The 21,408-nt window shown below is 41.4% G+C and overlaps 1 protein-coding gene across 2 annotated transcripts in view; it reads right to left on the bottom strand.

Moving 5' to 3' along the window:
* Positions 1-21,408, bottom strand: part of eogt (EGF domain-specific O-linked N-acetylglucosamine (GlcNAc) transferase) — a 116,992-nt gene that overhangs the window by 1,367 nt on the left and 94,217 nt on the right. For both annotated transcript variants that reach the window (XM_079747252.1, XM_079747251.1), the window contains exons 12-13: positions 405-473; positions 77-138 (exon numbers count right to left, since the gene is read on the bottom strand). In XM_079747252.1, coding sequence (XP_079603378.1) covers positions 77-138; positions 405-473 — 131 coding nt within the window. The remainder of the gene's footprint in view (positions 1-76; positions 139-404; positions 474-21,408) is intronic.

Here is a 21,408-nt window from a genome sequence, read left to right as displayed (position 1 = left end):
AGTAGAATCCATTCGTCCATTATTCTGACATTGTTAATATGAATCCTTTGCATACAACCAACCCCTTCTGACTCACTTGTATCTGTAGTCCACCACGTTAACCTCCAGTAATGCCACAGTCTTCAGGGCATTGACAAGCTTTAAGCACAACAAAGGGGTTAGCTGATGATGATTATGGACATAAATTAATATGAATCACAAGCTGTTTACAGTAAAACATGGTTTCTACACAGCTACACGGAGCAGGTGGCCAGAGGTGTGAAGAAGGGCCTATAAGTTGTGGTTCAGGAGAGAGAAATGAAAGAGTGAGCTAGGGCGTGCAATGGAGAGAAACAAGCTAGTGTGAAGGAGAAAGAAGGGTGGCGTACAAAGGAAGAAAGAAAGAGTCAAAGTAATAGTCGTACCTCAGCCTGGTTTATAATCCTTCTGTATTCTGTGCTGCGTGCCAGCAGAGTCACGCGGACGCGGCCCTCCTGGAAACAGCAACGTGGAAGACGTTGATGGATCAAAGACATAAACCGGGTTTCACATATGAGGCATCATCACCAAATTGAGAAACCCATCAAAAGAGGCAAAACTGAGCTCAGTGGTTTTTTTCAGAAATGGTTATTTTAATTAAATCTCATTATCTGCAATTAGCTTTGAATCATCTGTAATCATTTATTTATTTTCTACGCATAATTTTCTAAAGGGGACTAGGATAAGGTTTATTACATGTAAAAGGAGCACAGGACATTATATACTAAATATAATCCTCTACTGCCCCCTTGTGGAATTAATAGTTCTGTAATCATACAAAGGAACACCACAAGTTGTCAATAAACGTCAATAAGAAATCAGGATTTGGCGCTCTCACCGCTGCGGCCCGGGTTTAATTCCCCATTAATTTTAATCCCCCCCCCCCCCCCCCCCCCCCCCCCCCCCCGCTGGCCCCCCGAGTATGAAAAAAATAAAAAAATAAAAAAATAATACTGAACGGAAACGTTCAGTATTTGGGGTGGCACTTGACAATCAAGTGCCACCCCAAATATAAGACTGGCCCGAGCTGGCCACGCGGTTAATGTAGCCTACTTCAGGGAGTCAAAGCCAAAGTACCTTTCCCCCAATTCCTTCTCAACCATGGCTGAGATTACTCCCACTACGAGTCTCGTTTTGGAAATACCAGAGACGTCAGAGAGTCCGACGTGTTATGCAGTGTTGGAAGGATATTTTTAAAATGTATCCATTCAGAATACATGCCAACAAATGTAATATGTAACGTATTCCGTTACATCACTCAATCTGAGTATTGTATTCTGATTACTTGGATTACTTCCACATTGAATTGCATTTTATAAGTGTAGGAATGCGGCATCAAATCGTGCTTACTAAACAGGCCTATTTTGGTGTGTTCTTCTCATTCAAATTGACTGAATGTGTTAGGCCCAAGTCTCCCTGAAAGTGCACTATATTATATAATTTGCTGTCGAGGAACAGAGACTATAAGGGTATGTTTATGCGAAGGATATTTGCTATTACATCTAAAAAAAAAAAAATCACTGAGCTAAGTTCATAGGTTTTGCCTATACAATCACCCTAACATATAAAATAAAAGTGACTGACTGACTGACTGACTGACTGTGAAGGTAAATAATCATGGGTATCCAGCGGACTGCCCTCGTTGTGACATTGATTTGTTTCACCGGTCGAACTCCTTCTCCCTATTGCTGGTGCCTGGGCAATATTTAAAGCAACACACCACCGACGAAGTTTACCGACTCTACGCGTAGACGCATGAGAGACGCGGTAAAGCAGAAGAATTGAAGAGAAGAAAATACAATTGATAATAATGGATACCAATTCCAGAAACATAATTATTTGAATATAAATTAATCATTTATTGCTCGTTAGTAAGCACATTAAACACACCATAAGAAAAGAAAATGCAAACTTCACATTTAAGAAAGACTACTGGGAGCAGTTCATTTCAACATCTACATAACTTTAGCCTCTTTTTTTTCACGTGAATTGGAATTCAAGTGGCCTAAAATATTCCCGTTGGCCAAGTCCGACCTGTACGTTCACACCAAAAGTTGTAAAAGATGCAAAATCGCCGAATAGCTCAAAACGCAACGCTGTCCAAAATATAAAGCTGCTATTGCTCTTGTTGAGGCAAGTGCTGCTGCTGATGCCGAGCCACAAAAACAAAAGATAGTCATAAGTTTGGTCAATAGAAAAAGAATAAGCATAAAAACATGAAACACTGAATAACTAATTAATGGAGCGATTGCTTGTATGCTAGATTATAGTTTAGTTTATCGCTATCGTGCGTGTGTGTGTGTATTGTTTATTATGGAAAAGATCCGCTCAACGGGAGCATTTGTGCCAGGCAGACACACGGCAAACTGACAAATTAAAAATATTTTTTGCTTCTGAAATGCGCGCACATCTCCACCCACCACTCGTCCTTTCCATCAACATTCCACTGTGCGACCATCCCTTTTGCGTAATGCGGATTACATTTGCCCTCATACATTGTTGAAATCATATGCTGGATGCTTTACTCTTTCTATGTGTTTTTTAGTTGATGATCAGTGTTATATCTTTACTTCTTCACATAAACACGGACAACGACGTTGCGTTAACTGTTTATTAAGCCACCATGGCACGTTAACAGTGGTAACAACCGAGAGGGACTTCCGCCAGAATATTACCCAGAATACCCCGGTGCTTCATAACTACGGAATCGTAGTAAGCCCCAAAATACACATCTCCTCCCCTCTTACAAAGAACATACTTTTGTGAAACAACCATAAATTATATAACATTGCAGATGTCTAACACATCAACCATTAAACAGTTATGAATAACGTAAAATTTACAATACAGGTCAGCATTCTCTACATAGCTACCTAGGGGCGAGGGTGAACTACCTCAGTACCCTGACCGTACCCACAGGGATTATTCTGCCCTAGCAACTTGGGTCAGTCACTAACTAAATCTCTACAAGTCCATGCGAGCAGGAGGCCGCCGCTCTCTGGTAGGGTATCTATTCTCCGAAGACACATTAATCTCATGGTCTTCCAAAGGTGAGCTTGATGCAGGTGCTACTGTAAGCTATGCAATCGCGGACAAATACGATGCCCTGCAAGCCGCAATTATTCTCTCACGCACCATGATGAAGGAACAAATGTGTGGTAGGAACTAGAAACTAAAGTTCTCGTGTATGTTTACTGGGACCCACGCCGGCGAGAGACATCTACATTCCGATTGGCTGGTGGTCATTTACAGCCGAAATGCTACTAGCTCATTTGCATAGAGTTGAGCTGTTTTCAACTCTCATTTACAGCTTTACAGCTTTAAAGCTATCGCTCAAGCGTTTTATCGCTCCTATCGCTTTATCGCTCATGTCTAATGTGCGGCTGAGAGGGTGCCTGTTACGTCCAAAGAGGCGTATGCTTTTTAGAACTGGATCGGACCGAGGTACGGTCGCTTTCACATCTCAAGCAAACCGTAGGTTCGGTTGGAAGCGAACCGAGAGCAGCTGTTCAGGGAGGTCTCGGCCATCAAAGTGAGGTGGCATTCACATCAACGCAAACTTACCGAACAAGATTAAAGATTCAAGATGGTTTTATTGTCATATGCACAACAATTACCGAGCAGGCAATGAAATTCTTTAGTCTTGGGCTCCTCCAACAGTGCAATATAAGAGAAAGTAAAAGTATATGAAAAACACAAGTAGGAAAGCTGAGACTTAAATAATTAAAAATAAAATTAATATAATAATAATAATAATAATAATAATAAAAAGTAAGTGTATAAGAGGAACACAAGTAGGAGAGCAGAGACCTAAATGCAAATAAATGTAAAATGTAAACAGACGTGTTTATCCAGATGTCGACTGGTATTAAGTAGCAAGTTATAAAGTGGCAAGTTATAAAGTCTTATAGTGGTGAGCTAAGTAGCTTAGGAGTTCAGTAATCTTATGGCCCGTGGGATGAAACTGTCCCTGAGTCTGATGGTGCGTGACCGGATGCTGCGGTAGCGTCTACCAGACGGGAGCAGCTGAAACAGTTTATTACTGGGGTGATGAGGGTCTTTAATAATCCGGTTAGTCTTCTTCCTGCAGCGCTGAGTGTAGAGATCCTCCATAGATGGCAGCTCCGTCCTGGTAATGTGATGGGCAGCTTTCACCACCCTCTGTAATGTCTTATGGTTGAGGGCGGAGCAACTGCCGTACCAGGTGGTGATGCAGCCGGTCAGGATACTCTATGGTGCACCTGTAGAAGTTGCAGAGTATCCTGGAGTCCATGTTGAACCTCCGCAGCCTGCAGAGGAAGAAGAGCCGCTGTCTTGCCGTCTTTGTGATGGCGTCAGTGTGGTGAGTCCAGGTCAGATCCTCGCAGATGTGGACCCCGAGGAACTTGAGGCTGCTGAGTCTCTTTACTGTCATCCCGTTGATTGTGATGGGGGCGTGCTCGGCTCCCTGTCGCTTCCTGTAGTCCACAATCAGCTCCTACAAACCACTATTTTTGCTGAGGTTGAGCTGGAGGTTGTTCTGGCACCAAGATGCCAGGGCTCTCACCTCCTCTCTGTACGCCATCTCGTCGCCATCGGTGATCAGGTCGATGACGGTCGTGTCGTCAGCAAACTTGACGATGGTGTTGGAGCTGTGTTTGGCCACGCAGTCATGTGTGAACAGGGAGTAGAGGAGAGGGCTGAGCACGCAGCCCTGGGGTGCGCCGGTGTTGGTGGATGATGTGGCGTTTCCTATCCGCACTGCCTGGGGTCTGCGTGTCAGGAAACTAAGGATCCAGTCACAAAGGGTGGTGTTGAGCCCGAGGTCCCTGAGCCTCACAGCGAGCTTGGAGGGCACAATGGTGTTTAATGCTGAAGTGTAGTCAATGAACAGCATTCTCACATGTGTTCCTCTGGTCCAGGTGGGACAAGGTAGTGTGGAGGGTGAGGGCGATGGCATCGTCTGTGGACCTGTTTGCCCTGTATGCAAACTGCAGGGGGTCCGGTGAGTCAGGGAGGGAGGAGTTGATGAATGATTTGACTAACCACTCGAAGCACTTCATGATGATGGAGGTAACTGCTACTGGGTGGTAGTCGTTGAGGCAGGATGCTTTTGACTTCTTGGGGATGGGAATGATGGTGGACTTTTTGAGACATGTTGGGACCACAGACTGGAGCAGTGACTTGTTGAAAATGTCTGTAAACACACCTGCCAGCTGATCTGCACACACCCTGAGAGCCCGGCCAGGGATGCCATCAGGACCAGGGGCCTTGTGTGGATTAATCCTTTTGAAGGATTTGCACACATCTGCCCCTGTTATTACTAGTGTGCAGGGGTCCTGGTCCATCTGAATTTCCTGAGCCGGAGAGTAGCTCTAAAAACGTGCAAAGTAGGTGTTAAGGTCATCTGGAAGAGATGTAACTCATAACACATTGTTATCTATTACTACATCTCCCTGGTGGGCTAGTGGTTAGGTTTCGGAGCTCTCACCGCCGCGGCCCTGGTTCGATTCCCGTTTAGGGAAATCAACCTTATAAGTCATGTGTCCAAGTAAATCAAATACGAATCACTGTTGATAACAAATGTCAAAGTATTCAACGGCAATGTGAATGATGAAAAAGGCAGAAATCCATGTAATACCTTTGCTGTGAAATTTCAAGAAGATGAAATGATTAACATAATTTAGCTGTTAAAAATCTGCCTTCTCAAAGTCACATTGGGTTCGAGGTTAGGGGAATCAGTTTTATTAGTGATGTCCAAGCAAATCAAATACAAACCACTGTGTTAAGTGATATCAAAGTATTTAACAACAAAGTGAATAATCAAAAAAAGCAGAAATCCATGTTAGCATTTTACTGCGAAATTTCAAGAATATGAAATATATAACAGCTGTTAAAAACCTGCCTTCTCAAAGTCACGTTGTTTTTTGTTAACAGAGCTCCCTGGTGGTTTGGCGGTTAGGATTCGTTACTCTCACCCAAGGGCGTAACTTTGGGTCTACCTTTGGGGGGGTTAAACTCGCGGCATATTTATTTAATCAATCATCTTCTTGTGTAAAAGGTAACATGCCAATTTGCCGTTCCTGTATTAGAAATACATTGCGATACCTTTACTGATTTTGGCTTCTTTTTGACTATTTATGCCATAATGACACAGTAGTAAAATTCAGTGTTTAAGCATTAGTCAGCAGTGGCAGCTTCCACTTAATTGATTTTGTGTGTGTCTATCTTATGAAAAAAACACGCAAGAACTTAAAGATTAATCAATTGCATCACTGTATTATTGACACCTACATCCAGCAAATTCACACAATTCAATACAAATGCACAATTCAATAAACATATTGTCGGGCATCACCAGCTCAAACTATCAACATCTAAACAAAAGCAGGTAAATACAAAAGAAGTATAAAAGCATTTCACATAAAAGCACCAAACACCTGTTTGCGTCTTGGTGTAAAAGAAATGAACTGTGCACAAATTGACTTCTTAGTTAAGAGGTCCAATTTGTCCTGATGGATGTTGCACACTGCAACATGGTTCAGCCTCTGCTGTGACATACTTGTGCGTAACCAAGTTTTTAATCGTCGAAGAGCACTAAAGCTCCTCTCTGCCTCAGAGGACGAGACTGGTACCACAAGGAGTAATCTCATCAGAGTTTCGACTTCGGTAAATAATCCTCGCACCTCTGCTGGCAACTCTCTGATAATGTGTGTAGCCTCTCCACAGGAACGGTACATGTAATTGTGTTTGAACATCGGTAGCTGGATTTCCAGCAGCTGGGCATTAATTTCTGGGTAGTCATGAACCACCGGATCAATATTTCCAGAAAGCAAGGTGTTCTCCAGCTTTTGGAGGGTAAGAAGACCACCCTGCTGGAAACGTTCAGTGAACTGTGTGTGAATGGTGTCAAGTACCTTATAAAACTCAACTCTGTAATATTCTATAGGAGTTTTAGGACTGAATCCACTTGATTCTCCATAGCACTTGGGTGGTTGTCGAACTCTTGGCATTGTTATGGGTTCTAAGTCTACAGAATTCACAACTGTAGATGCCCTCTCAAAAAGGTGTTGGAAGGCCTCATCACTCCTCTTGCCATTGAGAGTAGACTGAACCTTACAAACAGCAGCCCGCATACCAGAAACAGTCTCTGTCCTTCTCTGAAGAGACCTGTTGAGACACTCTAGCTCTCCAATAACTGCTTGTGCCATCACAAGACCAACTACAGTGCTGCCTCTCATAAACTGCTGAAATAGACCATTTGCAGTGGTTGCAGTGGGAGAGTTAGTCCCTGCCATTTCCTCTAAGGCAGTGAGGATTGAGTCATACTGTGTTAAAACAGAATGGATGGCACCGTGTCTGACGGTCCACCTAGTAGCACAAAGTGGTTTCAGGGCACTTGAGGTTCCGTGGTCAGATATCGCTATCGTATGAAACATATGTTTGAATTTGCCAGACTGTCCACACAAAACTCCTAATTGATGAACCCAGTCAAGGGCATCTCGCACAACTATAGAAGCTGTGCATGCCTTCTGTGCTATCAAATTAACACAGTGTGCTCCACAGTGCACATACAAAGCAAGTGGTTGTTTCTTCCTAATGTGAGCCTGTGTTCCAGAATATTCGCCAGACATATTTGCTGCGCCATCATATGTCTGCCCACGCAGAGCTGACAATGGCAAATTTAGTCTGCAGATAACATCTAATACTACATTTGCAAGAGATTCTCCTGTGGTCTCATGCACTGAATACATCCCAATGAATTCCTCATGAGGATTTAAGTCATGATCCACATAACGAAGACATACAGATTCTTGTTCTTGACCTGATATGTCTTGTGTCCCATCAACAATCAAGGCAAACTGTGTGACTGGGAGGCATCTAATAGTGTCAGCTATTCCTCTTATAATGTCTTTGCTCATTATGCCTAGTACCTCGTTTTGAATGAGAGGACTTGTGTAATCCTGCTTGCGTGTCTCTAACCACTTCTGAAAAGCAGGGTCATCCTCTGCCTTTTCTTTCAGATGTTGGGATAGATTACCCTTCTCTTCCACATGACCTCGTAGCGGTAAACCTTGCCTAGCTAAGTATTTGATTGAGCCTACAATCTTCATCAATCCATACCTTGCTTCCTCCTGTTGTCTGGCAACAGCTGAAGAAAGCTGTGAAGCTATAGTGTTACCTTTTTGTGCATAGATGTTCACGGCATGGATATGCAACTGACTTTTTGCATGTTGTGAGAACTTCTGGATAGCTTTTTTCCAATTTCTAAAGCCTACACTCACAAAGGCAGGGTCACACTTGCTTGCATATGTTGGCTGATTCAAAAAAACCTTGGCACAGTGAAAACATATGACTCCTTGTAAAGTGGCACTGTAATGTAACCAAGGAAAAGTTTTGAACCATTTCTCTTGAAAAGACAACACACAGTTATCTCGCTTCTGCACTACTATAAGCTTAGGGTCAGGTTGTGCAGGCTTTGTGCAGGTGAGGATGTCTGAAACATCAAATCCCTGGGGCTCAATATCCTGTAACATATGACATGAAAACTTGTCACTCTCTGAAATAACAATCCTATTAAATGAATGTATTGATCAATAATGCTCTTCACAGCTAAATTATGTTCCCTTGTGTTCTCACCTGCTCATTTGCCTGACTGCTGCCCTCATCATGTGACCCTGTGTGGGGAAACCACAGCAACCAAATTACTTACTTTACACAAGATCTCTCATTCAAAACTAAATACTAGGCACAATGAGCAATGTCAAGATAAGTCAGCACTTTTTGAAAGGGCATCTACAGTTTTATTTACACTTAAAACCCGTAACTGGGATTCTGGGATTCCTCAGAATTAAGAGTATGTTACAAATTAAATTAATTATTATTCATATTATTATTATAACAATGCCTAGAGTTTGACAACCCCCCAAGTGCTATAGTAGAGAATCAAGTGGTTTCAGTCCTTAAACTCTTATGGAATACTACAGAGTAGTATGCAGTTCAGTGTTCTGACAGTGTATGGCATGCACAATTTTGTTTGAGGTCTCTTACCTGGTCATCTGTGCCTCCTGCGCTGCCTGTCTCTGTGCTCTCTCTCCCTCACTTTGGCCATCTGACCCTTTGTCGCCTCCTCTGTCTCCTTCTTCTTCTCTCTCTCTCTGGTCACCTGACCCTCTGTCTCCTCCTCGCTCTCCTTCAATTGCTCTGTCACCTCCTCTGTCTCCTTCTTCTCTCTCTCTCTGGTCACCTGACCCTCTGTCGCCTCCTCGCTCTCTTTCAATTGCTCTGTCACCTCCTCTGTCTCCTTCTTCTCTCTCTCTCTGGTCACCTGACCCTCTGTCGCCTCCTCGCTCTCCTTCAATTGCTCTGTTGCCTCCTCTGTCTTCTTCTTCTCTCTCTTTCTGGTCACCTGACCCTCTGTCGCCTCCTTGGCCATTTCCCTCTCTTTCCCTCTTCTCCTGATATATAAAAAAATATTAAATGGGTTGAGAGGTGGTATCGATATCAGTTTTGGAGAATATGTGTTCCCTCACCAAAAAGTTGTAAAGCATTTTAAACTCCTTTTGCCCACTTACTAGCACATTTAGACTGCTACAAATTTTTGTATAAAATAATAATAATAATAATACCATTATTATTATTATTATTATTATTAATAATAATAATAACAATAATGCTGTTTCAATGTTTCCTACGAGCAAGCCTACTCACATGCACCGTCATTAACCGTTGTGTGTGTGTGTATGTGTGTGTACAGTACAGGAGTGCACGCTCAAAAGGAGTGGTGTAACCTCTGAACTAGCCCACAGGAGCTAGCTGTCAATGGATGACATCTCTAAGTAAATTAATGCATTCCCCCAAAAAACTGTATGTGTGACTGTATGGGAGCAAACAGCAATTTGGTCTCTGTACTCACATTGCATTTTACCCACCCGTAACCGAGTACGTTTGAGGCAGTGGGTTCTAGAATCTTAGTTTGAGGACGTCTATCGATGCCATTACAACGTAGCCTATGCTAATCATATAAAGTTCACATAGTTAGCTAGCTAGCTCTTACAAAGCGGGAAATAAATATCTGGCATGAATCAGGAATTATTCAGATCGTCTGGTTTTACTGCACATAGCACACCAACGATACTGTTTGAATGTGAAATTATGCTCTCAATCGAAAATTATTTTGTTTCTCCACTGATACCTCTTTATTTTGAGGGTTTATGGGGAAAGTGAAGGTCCCTCTCCACTTTAAATGGAGGCGTAAACTATCCAGGTAGTGAAAAAATATAGAGTGGATGATAACACCTAACTTAACAATACGGATATTTATTTACCTCCTTATCGTCAGGATTTTTACTCCTTTTGGCTTTTGGCTCCTTTGACGACCAACAATTAAAAATTGTTGTCTGGCCCTGGCTGCCTTTCAGTGTCCTTTTCATATCCATTCATAGTTAGCATTAGTCTTCTCTTACTATTCACCCCAGCGACCTTGCGAAATAGTTCGGGTAATACCAAGTAGTCGGTGGGCTGGGGGGGGGGGGTACATTATAGATTATCAAAACATGATACTATCTTGCTGACAAATTAAATTAATAAAGAAAACAAACAAGGTATTAATTCAGAATATTTAATTTTTTTGTTCATCTGAATTATGTGTGATGATATTGAGGGGGTTATATTAGCTGGATCTGATTATTGAGGGGGTTATAACCCCTCTAACCCCCCCGTAAATTACGCCTATGCTCTCACCGTCGCGGACCGTGTTCGATTCCCGGTTAGGGAACAGGACTATATAAATTATGTCCAAGCAAATCAATTACAAACCACTGTTGATAACCGATGTCCAAGTATTCAACGAGACGGTAAATAATCAAAAAAAGCAGTAATCCATGTTGGAATTTTACTGCGAAATTTCAAGAATATGAAATATATAACAGTTGTTAAAAACCTGCCTTCTCAAAGTCACGTGGTTTTTTGATAATACAGCTCACTGGTGGTCTAGTGCAGGGGTTCCCAAACTTTTCAACCCGCGACCCACAAAATAACGGTGCCAGAGACTGGCGACCCCCACTATCCCCGGATGTAACTGAAAAAATAAAATAAAATGTGCGCACAGGCTATACGCACTGGGCTTATCCAAACACGGGCTTAACGACAACACAAAAGAACAGAGCAGCCTGATATGAATTTACATATAGAAATTTACTGTTTGATAAAAAGCAGAATCCCTCAGTCAAAATAATATCCATGTAACATGAGTGCACAGTATTGCTGTCATGTGCAAACTTAACTTTGAAACATTACTTTCATTTCCATTTGAACAGAAGAATATCTCAGTCAGGGTAATATCCACAAACTGTTGTAAATATATGTACATTGTTGCTGGCAACTATGTTTCAGCGTTAATCTCATCTAATGAGATGGAATCGCGCTATGCGCGGAACACAGCAAGTCCATTCTCGGTTTAATTGTTGAGACGGCCGCACGGAGATCATCCTCCACATTTAGACGTGATCTGTATTTATTTTTAATATATGTCAGTGCAGAGAAAGTTTTTTTCGCACAGGTATGTGAAGCCAAACGGCGTCAGTACGTCCATCGCGGCCTTGGACAGCTGTGGATATTCCCTCTCGACTGAAATCCAGAACTCAGCAAGCGTCTTGGAATTAAAATCTGTCTTTAAAGTGCGGTCACATGACAGCTCAATCAGTGCGTCCTCCATGCCGGCTGACAGATGACTTGCGGTGGTTACAGTGAATGGTGATTTTATCCAGTCATATTGTTCCGGAGCCGTTTCCTCAGGGAAATACTTGTCAAAGTGTTCCAGGAGGGCTTGAAGGTGGGTAGTTATAGACGTCTTCACAATGTGAACACTCAGATCATTTTCTTCCATGAATTCGTCCAGCTCATTAAACATGTCAATCCTTCCCATTTCAACTCGTGCAGTCCAGCGATCCACTTTTCTCTTGAATGCGGATTTTATCACTCATTGACATGATGCTTGTGTTTTCACCTTGCAATGACAGGTTAAGTCCATTCAGTCTGTCAAAAATGCAAGACAGATACGCTAGCCTTGTTGACCAGTCAGGGTCAGGTGGTCAGCGAGCTGGGGCCCATGCTCCATCAGAAATAAGCGCACCTCGTCCCGCAGCTCAAACAGGCGGCTGAGAACATTTCCCCGCGAAAGCCATCTGACTCTTGTGTGGAACAGCAGGCCCTCGTGCTGCGATCCCAGTTCGTTGCAGAGAGTGGCAAACAGCCTGGTGTTGAGTGGACGCGATTTAATGTGGTTGACAACCACATTGCAGTTTTTTTGTGCAGTCTCAAGAACACTTTTCAGCTCTGGGCCGAGCGTTTTACTCGCAAGAGCCTCTCTGTGGATAATACAGTGCGTGAATTGTATGTGGTGCGCCACTTGTAAGACTCTTGCTTTAAGTCCTTTCTTTTTCCCCAGCATTGCTGCAGCACCGTCTGTACACACACCGATGCATTCATCCCAGGACAGTCCCTCTTCTTTCAGTTTGTTGTCAAGTTTTGTGAAAATGTCCTCGCCTGTGCATGTTCCCTCCAGCGGGGCGCAAAATAGCAGGTCCTCGTTAAGTTTTCCATCAAAACAATATCTAACGAAAACAAGCAGCTGGGCACAGTTTGATACATCCGTGGATTCGTCTAACTGTAAAGCATATTTCCCTTTCTTCACTCTGTCAATCAGCTGACTCTTTATCAACGGTATTAACCAACGTTTAATTTTGAAAAATCATCAAAAAGTCATCAATGAGATAGTTCAGAGAAAATCTACTGGTCCGCTTTCTGATGTTTACTGTGGAGCCGCAAAGTGACCTGACACCTGCAAATTATGCCATCGTTAATCTGTCGAAATCACCTCAGGAGGAAAATCTGTAGTTTTATTTTAATTTAAACTACCATGTTTCATAATTTTGACAACTATTGCTGAATTCTTCTGTATTTTATTTTTTCCAAATTTATTTTATTATTATTTTACTTTTTTATTTTTTTAATTATAATTTATTTTATTGTTTGATTCATAGAAATCATTCCACGACCCACCCCTCGGCGTCCTATGACCCCCCGGGGGGTCACGACCCCCACTTTGGGAACCCCTAGTCTAGTGGTTTGGATTCGGCACTCTCACAACCGCGGCCCGGGTTCGATTCCCGGTTAGGGAAAATAACTTAATTAGTTATGTCCAAGCAAATCAAACACGAATCTCTGTTGATAACCGATGTCACTGTGTTAAGTGATATCGGCAAAGTATTTAACGGCAAAGTGAAAAATCAAAAAAAGCAGTAATCCATGTTACCATTTTACTGCGAAATGTCAAGAATATGAAACATATCGCAGGATTTGGCTGTTAAAAACCTGGCTTCTCAAAGTCACGTTGTTTTTTGATAAAACAGGTAAAGGTGGTCTAGTGGTTAGGATTCGGCGCTCTCACCGCCGCGGCCCGGGTGCGATTCCCAGTTAGGGAAGGTAACTTTATTAGTTATGTCCAAGCAAATCAAATACGAACCGCTGTTGATAACCGATGTCCAAGTATTCAACGGCAAGGTAAATAATCAAAAAAAGCAGAAATCCATGTTGGCATTTTACTGCGAAATGTCAAGAATATGAAATATATAACAGCTGTTGAAAATCTGCCTACTCAAAGTCACATGGTTTTATGGTACTAGAGCTCCCTGGTGGTCTAGTGGTTAGGATTCGGCGCTCTCACCGCTCCGGACGGGCTTCGATTCCCGGTTAGGAAAGATAACTTTATTGGTTTTGTCCAAGCAAATCAAATACGAACCACTGTTGATAACGGATGTCCAAGTATTCAACGGCAAGTTGAATAATCAAAAAAAGCAGAAATCCATGTTTGCATTTTACTGCGAAATATCAAGAATATGAAATATATAACAGCTGTTAAAAACCTGCATTCTCTAAGTCACATGGTTTTTTGCTACCAGAGCTCCCTGGTGGTCTAGTGGTTAGGATTCGGCGCTTTCACCGCCGCGGCCCGGGTTCGGTTCCCGGTTAGGGAAAAGAACTTTTTTAGTTATGTCCAAGCAATTCAAATACGAACCACTGTTGATAACCAATGTCAAGTATTCAACGGCAAGGTGAATAACAGAACAAAGTCCAGATTAAACCTTTACTGCGAATTGTCAAGAATATGAAATATTGAACATCATTTAGCCGTTTAAAAACATTCCTTATACAAGAAACATTGTGATTTCATTTTAGAGCTCTCTGGTGGTCTAGTGGTTAGATTAAGTGGGTTCGATTCCCGGTTAGGGAACACAACTTTATTAGTTATGTCCAAGCAAATCAAATACGAACCACTGTTGATAACCGATGTCCAAGTATTCAACAGAAAGGTCAATAATCAAAAAAAGCAGAAATCCATGTTTGCATTTTACTGCGAAGTGTCAAGAATATGAAACATATAGCAGAAATTGGCTGTTAAAAACCTGCCTTCTCAAAGTTTGATGCTACAGATCCCTGGTTGTCTAGTGGTTAGGATTCGGCGCTCTCACCGCCGCGGCCCGGGTGCGATTCACAGTTAGGGAAGATAACTTTATTAGTTATGTCCAAGCAAATCAAATACGAACCGCTGTTGATAACCGATGTCCAAGTATTCAACGGCAAGGTGAATAATCAAAAAAAGCAGAAATCCATGTTGGCAATTTACTGCGAAATGTCAAGAATTTGAAATATATAACAGCTGTTAAAAATCTGCCTTCTCAAAGTCACATGGTTTTATGCTACCAGAACTCCCTGGTGGTCTAGTGGTTAGGATTCGGCGCTCTCACCGCCGCGGCCCAGGTTCGATTCCCGGTTAGGGAACATAACTTTATTAGTTATGTCCAAGCAAATCAAATACGAACCACTGTTGATAACCGATGTCCAAGTATTCAACGGCAAGGTGAATAACAAAACAAAGTCCAGATTAAACCTTTACTGCGAAATGTCAAGAATATGTAATATTGAACATCATTTAGCCGTTTAAAAACATTGCTTCTACAAGAAACATTGTGATTTTATTTTAGAGCTCCCTGGTGGTCTAGTGGTTAGATTAACCAGGTTCGATTCTCGGTTAGGGAACACATCTTTATCAGTTATGTCCAAGCAAATCAAATACGAACCACTGTTGATAACCGATGTCCAAGTATTCAACGGCAAGCTGAATAATCAAAAAAAGCAGAAATCCATGTTGGCATTTTACTGCGAAATTTCAAGAATATGAAATATATAACAGCTGTTAAAAACCTGCCTTCTCAAAGTCACGTTGTTTTTTGATGACGAACCACTGTTGATAACCGATGTCCAAGTATTCAACGGCAAGCTGAATAATCAAAAAAAGCAGAAATCCATGTTGGCATTTTACTGCGAAATTTCAAGAATATGAAATATATAACAGCTGTTAAAAATCTGCCTTCTCAAAGTGACATGGTTTTATGCTACCAGAGCTCCCTGGTGGTCTAGTGGTTAGGATTCGGCGCTCTCTCCGCCGCGCCCCGGGTTTGATTCCCGGTTAGGGAACATAACTTTATTAGTTATGTCCAAGCAAATCAAATACGAACCACTGTTGATAACCGATGTCCAAGTATTCAACGGCAAGGTGAATAACAAAACAAAGTCCAGATTAAACCTTTACTGCGAAATGTCAAGAATATGAAATATTGAACATCATTTAGCCGTTTAAAAACATTGCTTCTGCAAGAAACATTGTGATTTCATTTTAGAGCTCCCTGGTGGTCTAGTGGTTAGATTAACCGGGTTCGAATCCCGGTTAGGAAAGATAACTTTATTGGTTATGTCCAAGCAAATCAAATACGAACCACTGTTGATAACGGATGTCCAAGTATTCAACGGCAAGTTGAATAATCAAAAAAAGCAGAAATCCATGTTTGCATTTTACTGCGAAGTGTCAAGAATATGAAACATATAGCAAAAATTGGCTGTTAAAAACCTGCCTTCTAAAAGTCACGTTGTTTTCTAATGATACAGCTCCCTGGTGGTCTAGTGGTTAGGATTCGGCGCTCTCACCGCCGCGGCCAGGGTTCGATTCCCGGTTAGGGAACATAACTTTATTAGTTATGTCCAAGCAAATAAAATATGAACCACTGTTGATAACCGATGTCCAAGTATTCAACGGCAAGCTGAATAATCAAAAAAAGATGAAATCCATGTTGGCATTTTACTGCGAAATGTCAAGAATATGAAATATATAACAGCTGTTAAAAATCTGCCTTCTCAAAGTCACATGGTTTTATGGTACCAGAGCTCACTGGTGGTCTACTGGTTAGGATTCGGCGCTCTCACCGCCGCGGCCCGGGTTCGATTCCCGGTTAGGGAACACAAATTTATTAGTTATGTCCAAGCAAATCAAATATGAACCACTGTTGATAACCGATGTCCAAGTATTCAACGGCAAGGTGAATAACAAAACAAAGTCCAGAAGAAAACCTTTCCTGCGAAATGTCAAGAATATGAAATATTGAACATCATTTAGCCGTTTAAAAACATTGCTTCTACAAGAAACATTGTGATTTCATTTTAGAGCTCCCTGGTGGTCTAGTGGTTAGATTAACCGGGTTCGAATCCCGGTTAGGAAAGATAACTTTATTGGTTATGTCCAAGCAAATCAAATACGAACCACTGTTGATAACGGATGTCCAAGTATTCAATGGCAAGTTGAATAATCAAAAAAAGCAGAAATGCATGTTTGCATTTTACTGCGAAGTGTCAAGAATATGAAACATATAACAGCTGTTAAAAACCTGCCTTCTCAAAGTCACATGGTTTTTTGCTTCCAGAGCTCCCTGGTGGTCTAGAGGTTAGGATTCGGCGCTCTCACCACCGCGGCCCGGGTTTGATTCCCGGTTAGGAAAGATAACTTTATTGGTTTTGTCCAAGCAAATCAAATACGAACCACTGTTGATAACGGATGTCCAAGTACTCAACGGCAAGTTGAATAATCAAAAAGAGCAGAAATCCATGTTGGCATTTTACTGCGAAATGTCAAGAATATGAAATATATAACAGCTGTTACAAACCTGCCTTCTCAAAATCACATGGTTTTTTGATACAAGAGCTCCCTGGTGGTCTAGTGGTTAGGATTCGGCGCTTTCACCGCCGCCGCCCGGGTTCGATTCCCGGTTAGGGAACATAACTTTATTAGTTATGTCCAAGCAAATCAAATATGAACCAATGTTGATAACCGATGTCCAAGTATTCAACGGCAAGCTGAATAATCAAAAAAAGATGAAATCCATGTTGACATATTACTGCGAAATGTCAAGAATATGAAATATATAACAGCTGTTAAAAATCTGCCTTCTCAAAGTCACATGGTTTTATAGTACCAGAGCTCCTCTGGTACCTAAAACGTTTAAAAACATTGCTTCTGCAAGAAACATTGTGATTTCATTTTAGAGCTCCCTGGTGGTCTAGTGGTTAGATTAACCGGGTTCGAATCCCGGTTAGGAAAGATAACTTTATTGGTTATGTCCAAGCAAATCAAATACGATCCACTGTTGATAACGGATGTCCAAGTATTCAATGGCAAGTTGAATAATCAAAAAAAGCAGAAATGCATGTTTGCATTTTACTGCGAAGTGTCAAGAATATGAAACATATAACAGCTGTTAAAAACCTGCCTTCTCAAAGTCACATGGTTTTTTGATACCAGAGCTCCCTAGTGGTCTAGAGGTTAGGGTTCGGCGCTCTCACCACCGCGGCCCGGGTTCGATTCCCGGTTAGGTAAGATAACTTTATTGGTTATGTCCAAGCAAATCAAATACGAACCACTGTTGATAACGGATGTCCAAGTATTCAACGGCAAGCTGAATAACAAAACAAAGTCCAGATTAAACCTTTACTGCGAAATGTCAAGAATATGAAAGATTTAACATCATTTAGCCGTTTAAAAACATTCCTTCTACAAGAAACATTGTGATTTCATGTTAGAGCTCCCTGGTGGTATAGTGGTTAGATTAACCGGGTTCGATTCCCGGTTAGGGAACACAACTTTATTAGTTATGTCCAGGCAAATCAAATACGAACAACTGTTGATAACCAATGTCCAAGTATTCAACGGCAAGCTGAATAATCAAAAAAAGCAGAAATCCATGTTGGCATTTTACTGCGAAATTTCAAGAATATGAAATATATAACAGCTGTTAAAAACCTGCCTTCTCAAAGTCACACGGTTTTTTGATACCAGAGCTGCCTGGTGGTCTAGTGGTTAGGATTAGGCGCTCTCACCGCCGCGGCCCGGGTTCGATTCCCGGTTAGGGAACATAACTTTATTAGTTAAGTCCAAGCAAATCAAATATGAACCACTGTTGATAACGGATGTCCAAGTACTGAACGGCAAGTTGAATAATCAAAAAGAGCAGAAATTCATGTTGGCATTTTACTGCGAAATGTCAAGAATATGAAATATTGAACATCATTTAGCCGTTTAAAAACTTTGCATCTACAAGAAACATTGTGATTTCATTTTAGAGCTCCCTGGTGGTCTAGTGGTTAGATTAACCGGGTTCGAATCCCGGTTAGGAAAGATAACTTTATTGGTTATGTCCAAGCAAATCAAATACGAACCACTGTTGATAACCGATGTCCAAGTATTCAACAGCAAGCTGAATAATCAAAAAAAGCAGAAATCCATGTTGGCATTTTACTGCGAAATTTCAAGAATATGAAATATATAACAGCTGTTAAAAATCTAACTTCTCAAAGTCACATGGTTTTATGCTACCAGAGCTCCCTGGTGGTCTAGTGGTTAGGGTTCGGCGCTCTCACCACCGTGGCCCGGGTTCTATTCCCGGTTAGGAAAGATAACTTTATTGGTTATGTCCAAGCAAATCAAATACGAACCACTGTTGATAACGGATGTCCGAGTATTCAACGGCAAGCTGAATAACAAAACAAAGTCCAGATTAAACCTTTACTGCGAAATGTCAAGAATATGAAAGATTGAACATCATTTAGCCGTTTAAAAACATTCCTTCTACAAGAAACATTGTGATTTCATGTTAGAGCTCCCTGGTGGTCTAGTGGTTAGATTAACCGGGTTCGAATCCCGGTTAGGGAACACAACTATATTAGTTATGTCCAAGCAAATCAAATACGAACCACTGTTGATAACCGATGTCCAAGTATTCAACGGCAAGCTGAATAATCAAAAAAAGCAGAAATCCATGTTGGCATTTTACTGCGAAATTTCAAGAATATGAAATATATAACAGCTGTTAAAAACCTGCCTTCTCAAAGTCACATGGTTTTTTGATACCAGAGTACCCTGGAGGTCTAGAGGTTAGGATTCGGCGCTCTCACCGCCGCGGCTCGGGTTCGATTCCCGGCTAGGAAAAATAACATTATTGGTTATGTCCAAGCAAATCAAATACGAACCACTGTTGATAAAGGATGTCCAAGTATTCAATGGCAAGTTGAATAATCAAAAAAAGCAGAAATCCATGTTGGCATTTTACTGCGAAATGTCAAGAATATGAAATATATAACAGCTGTTAAAAACCTGCCTTCTCAAAGTCACATGGTTTTTTGATACCAGAGCTCCCTGGTGGTCTAGTGGTTAGGATTCGGCGCTCTCACCGCCGCGGCCCGGGTTCGATTCCCGGTTAGGGAACACAACTTTTTTGGTTATGTCCAAGCAATTTAAATACGAACCACTGTTGATAACCAATGTCAAATATTCAACGGCAAGGTGAATAACAGAACAAAGTCCAGATTAAACCTTTACTGCGATATGTCAAGAATATGAAATATTGAACATCATTTAGCCGTTTAAAAACATTCCTTCTACAAGAAAAATTGTGATTTCATTCTAGAGCTCCCTGGTGGTCTAGTGGTTAGATTAACTGGGTTCGATTCCCGGTTAGGGAACACAACATTATTAGTTATGTCCAAGCAAATCAAATACGAACTATTGTTGATAACCGATGTCCAAGTATTCAACAGAAAGGTGAATAATCAAAAAAAGCAAAAATCCATGTTTGCATTTTACTGCGAAGTGTCAAGAATATGAAACATATAGCAAAAATTGGCTGTTAAAAACCTGCCTTCTCAAAGTCACGTTGTTTTCTAAGGAGACAGCTCCCTGGTGGTCTAGTGGTTCGGATTCGGCGCTCTCACCGCCGCGGCCCGCGGCCCGCCGCGGCCCGGGTCCAAGCAAATCAAATACGAACCACTGTTGATAACCGATGTCAAAGTATTCAACGGCAAGGTGAATAACAAAACAAAGTCCAGATTAAACCTTTACTGCGAAATGTCAAGAATATGTAATATTGAACATCATTTAGCCGTTTAAAAACATTGCTTCTACAAGAAACATTGTGATTTTATTTTAGAGCTCCCTGGTGGTCTAGTGGTTAGATTAACCGGGTTCGATTCTCGGTTAGGGAAAACATCTTTATTAGTTATGTCCAAGCAAATCAAATACGAACCACTGTTGATAACCGATGTCCAAGTATTCAACGGCAAGCTGAATAATCAAAAAAAGCAGAAATCCATGTTGGCATTTTACTGCGAAATTTCAAGAATATGAAATATATAACAGTTGTTAAAAACCTGCCTTCTCAAAGTCACGTTGTTTTTTGATGATACAGCTCCCTGGTGGTCTAGTGATTAGGATCGCTCTCACCGACGCGGCCCGGGTTCGATTCCCGGTTAGGGAACATAACTTTATTAGTTATGTCCAAGCAAATCAAATATGAACCACTGTTGATAACCGATGTCCAAGTATTCAACGGCAAGCTGAATAATCAAAAAAAGATGAAATCCATGTTGGCATTCTACTGCGAAATGTCAAGAATATGAAATATATAACAGCTGTTAAAAATCTGCCTTCTCAAAGTCACATGGTTTTATGGTACCAGAGGTCCCTGGTGGTCTAGTGGTTAGGATTCGGCGCTCTCACCGCCGCGGCCCGGGTTCGATTCACGGTTAGGGAACACCAATTTACTATTTATGTCCAAGCAAATCAAATATGAACCACTGTTGATAACCGATGTCCAAGTATTCAACGGCAAGGTGAATAACAAAACAAAGTCCAGATTAAACCTTTACTGCGAAATGTCAAGAATATGAAAGATTGAACAGCATTTAGCCATTTAAAAACATTCCTTCTACAAGAAACATTGTGATTTCATGTTAGAGCTCCCTGGTGGTATAGTGATTAGATTAACCGTGTTCGATTCCCGGCTAGGGAACACAACTTTATTAGTTATGTCCAAGCAAATCAAATACGAACCACTGTTGATAACCGATGTCCAAGTATTCAACGGCAAGGTGAATAACAAAACAAAGTCCAGAAGAAAACCTTTCCTGCGAAATGTCAAGAATATGAAATATTGAACATCATTTAGCCGTTTAAAAACATTGCTTCTACAA

This window comes from Pollachius pollachius, assembly GCF_949987615.1.
Source record: "Pollachius pollachius genome assembly, chromosome: 12".
Lineage (NCBI taxonomy): Eukaryota > Metazoa > Chordata > Actinopteri > Gadiformes > Gadidae > Pollachius > Pollachius pollachius.
The sequence above is the reverse complement of the archived record's forward strand: the minus strand, read 5'-3'. Positions and strand labels throughout refer to the sequence as shown.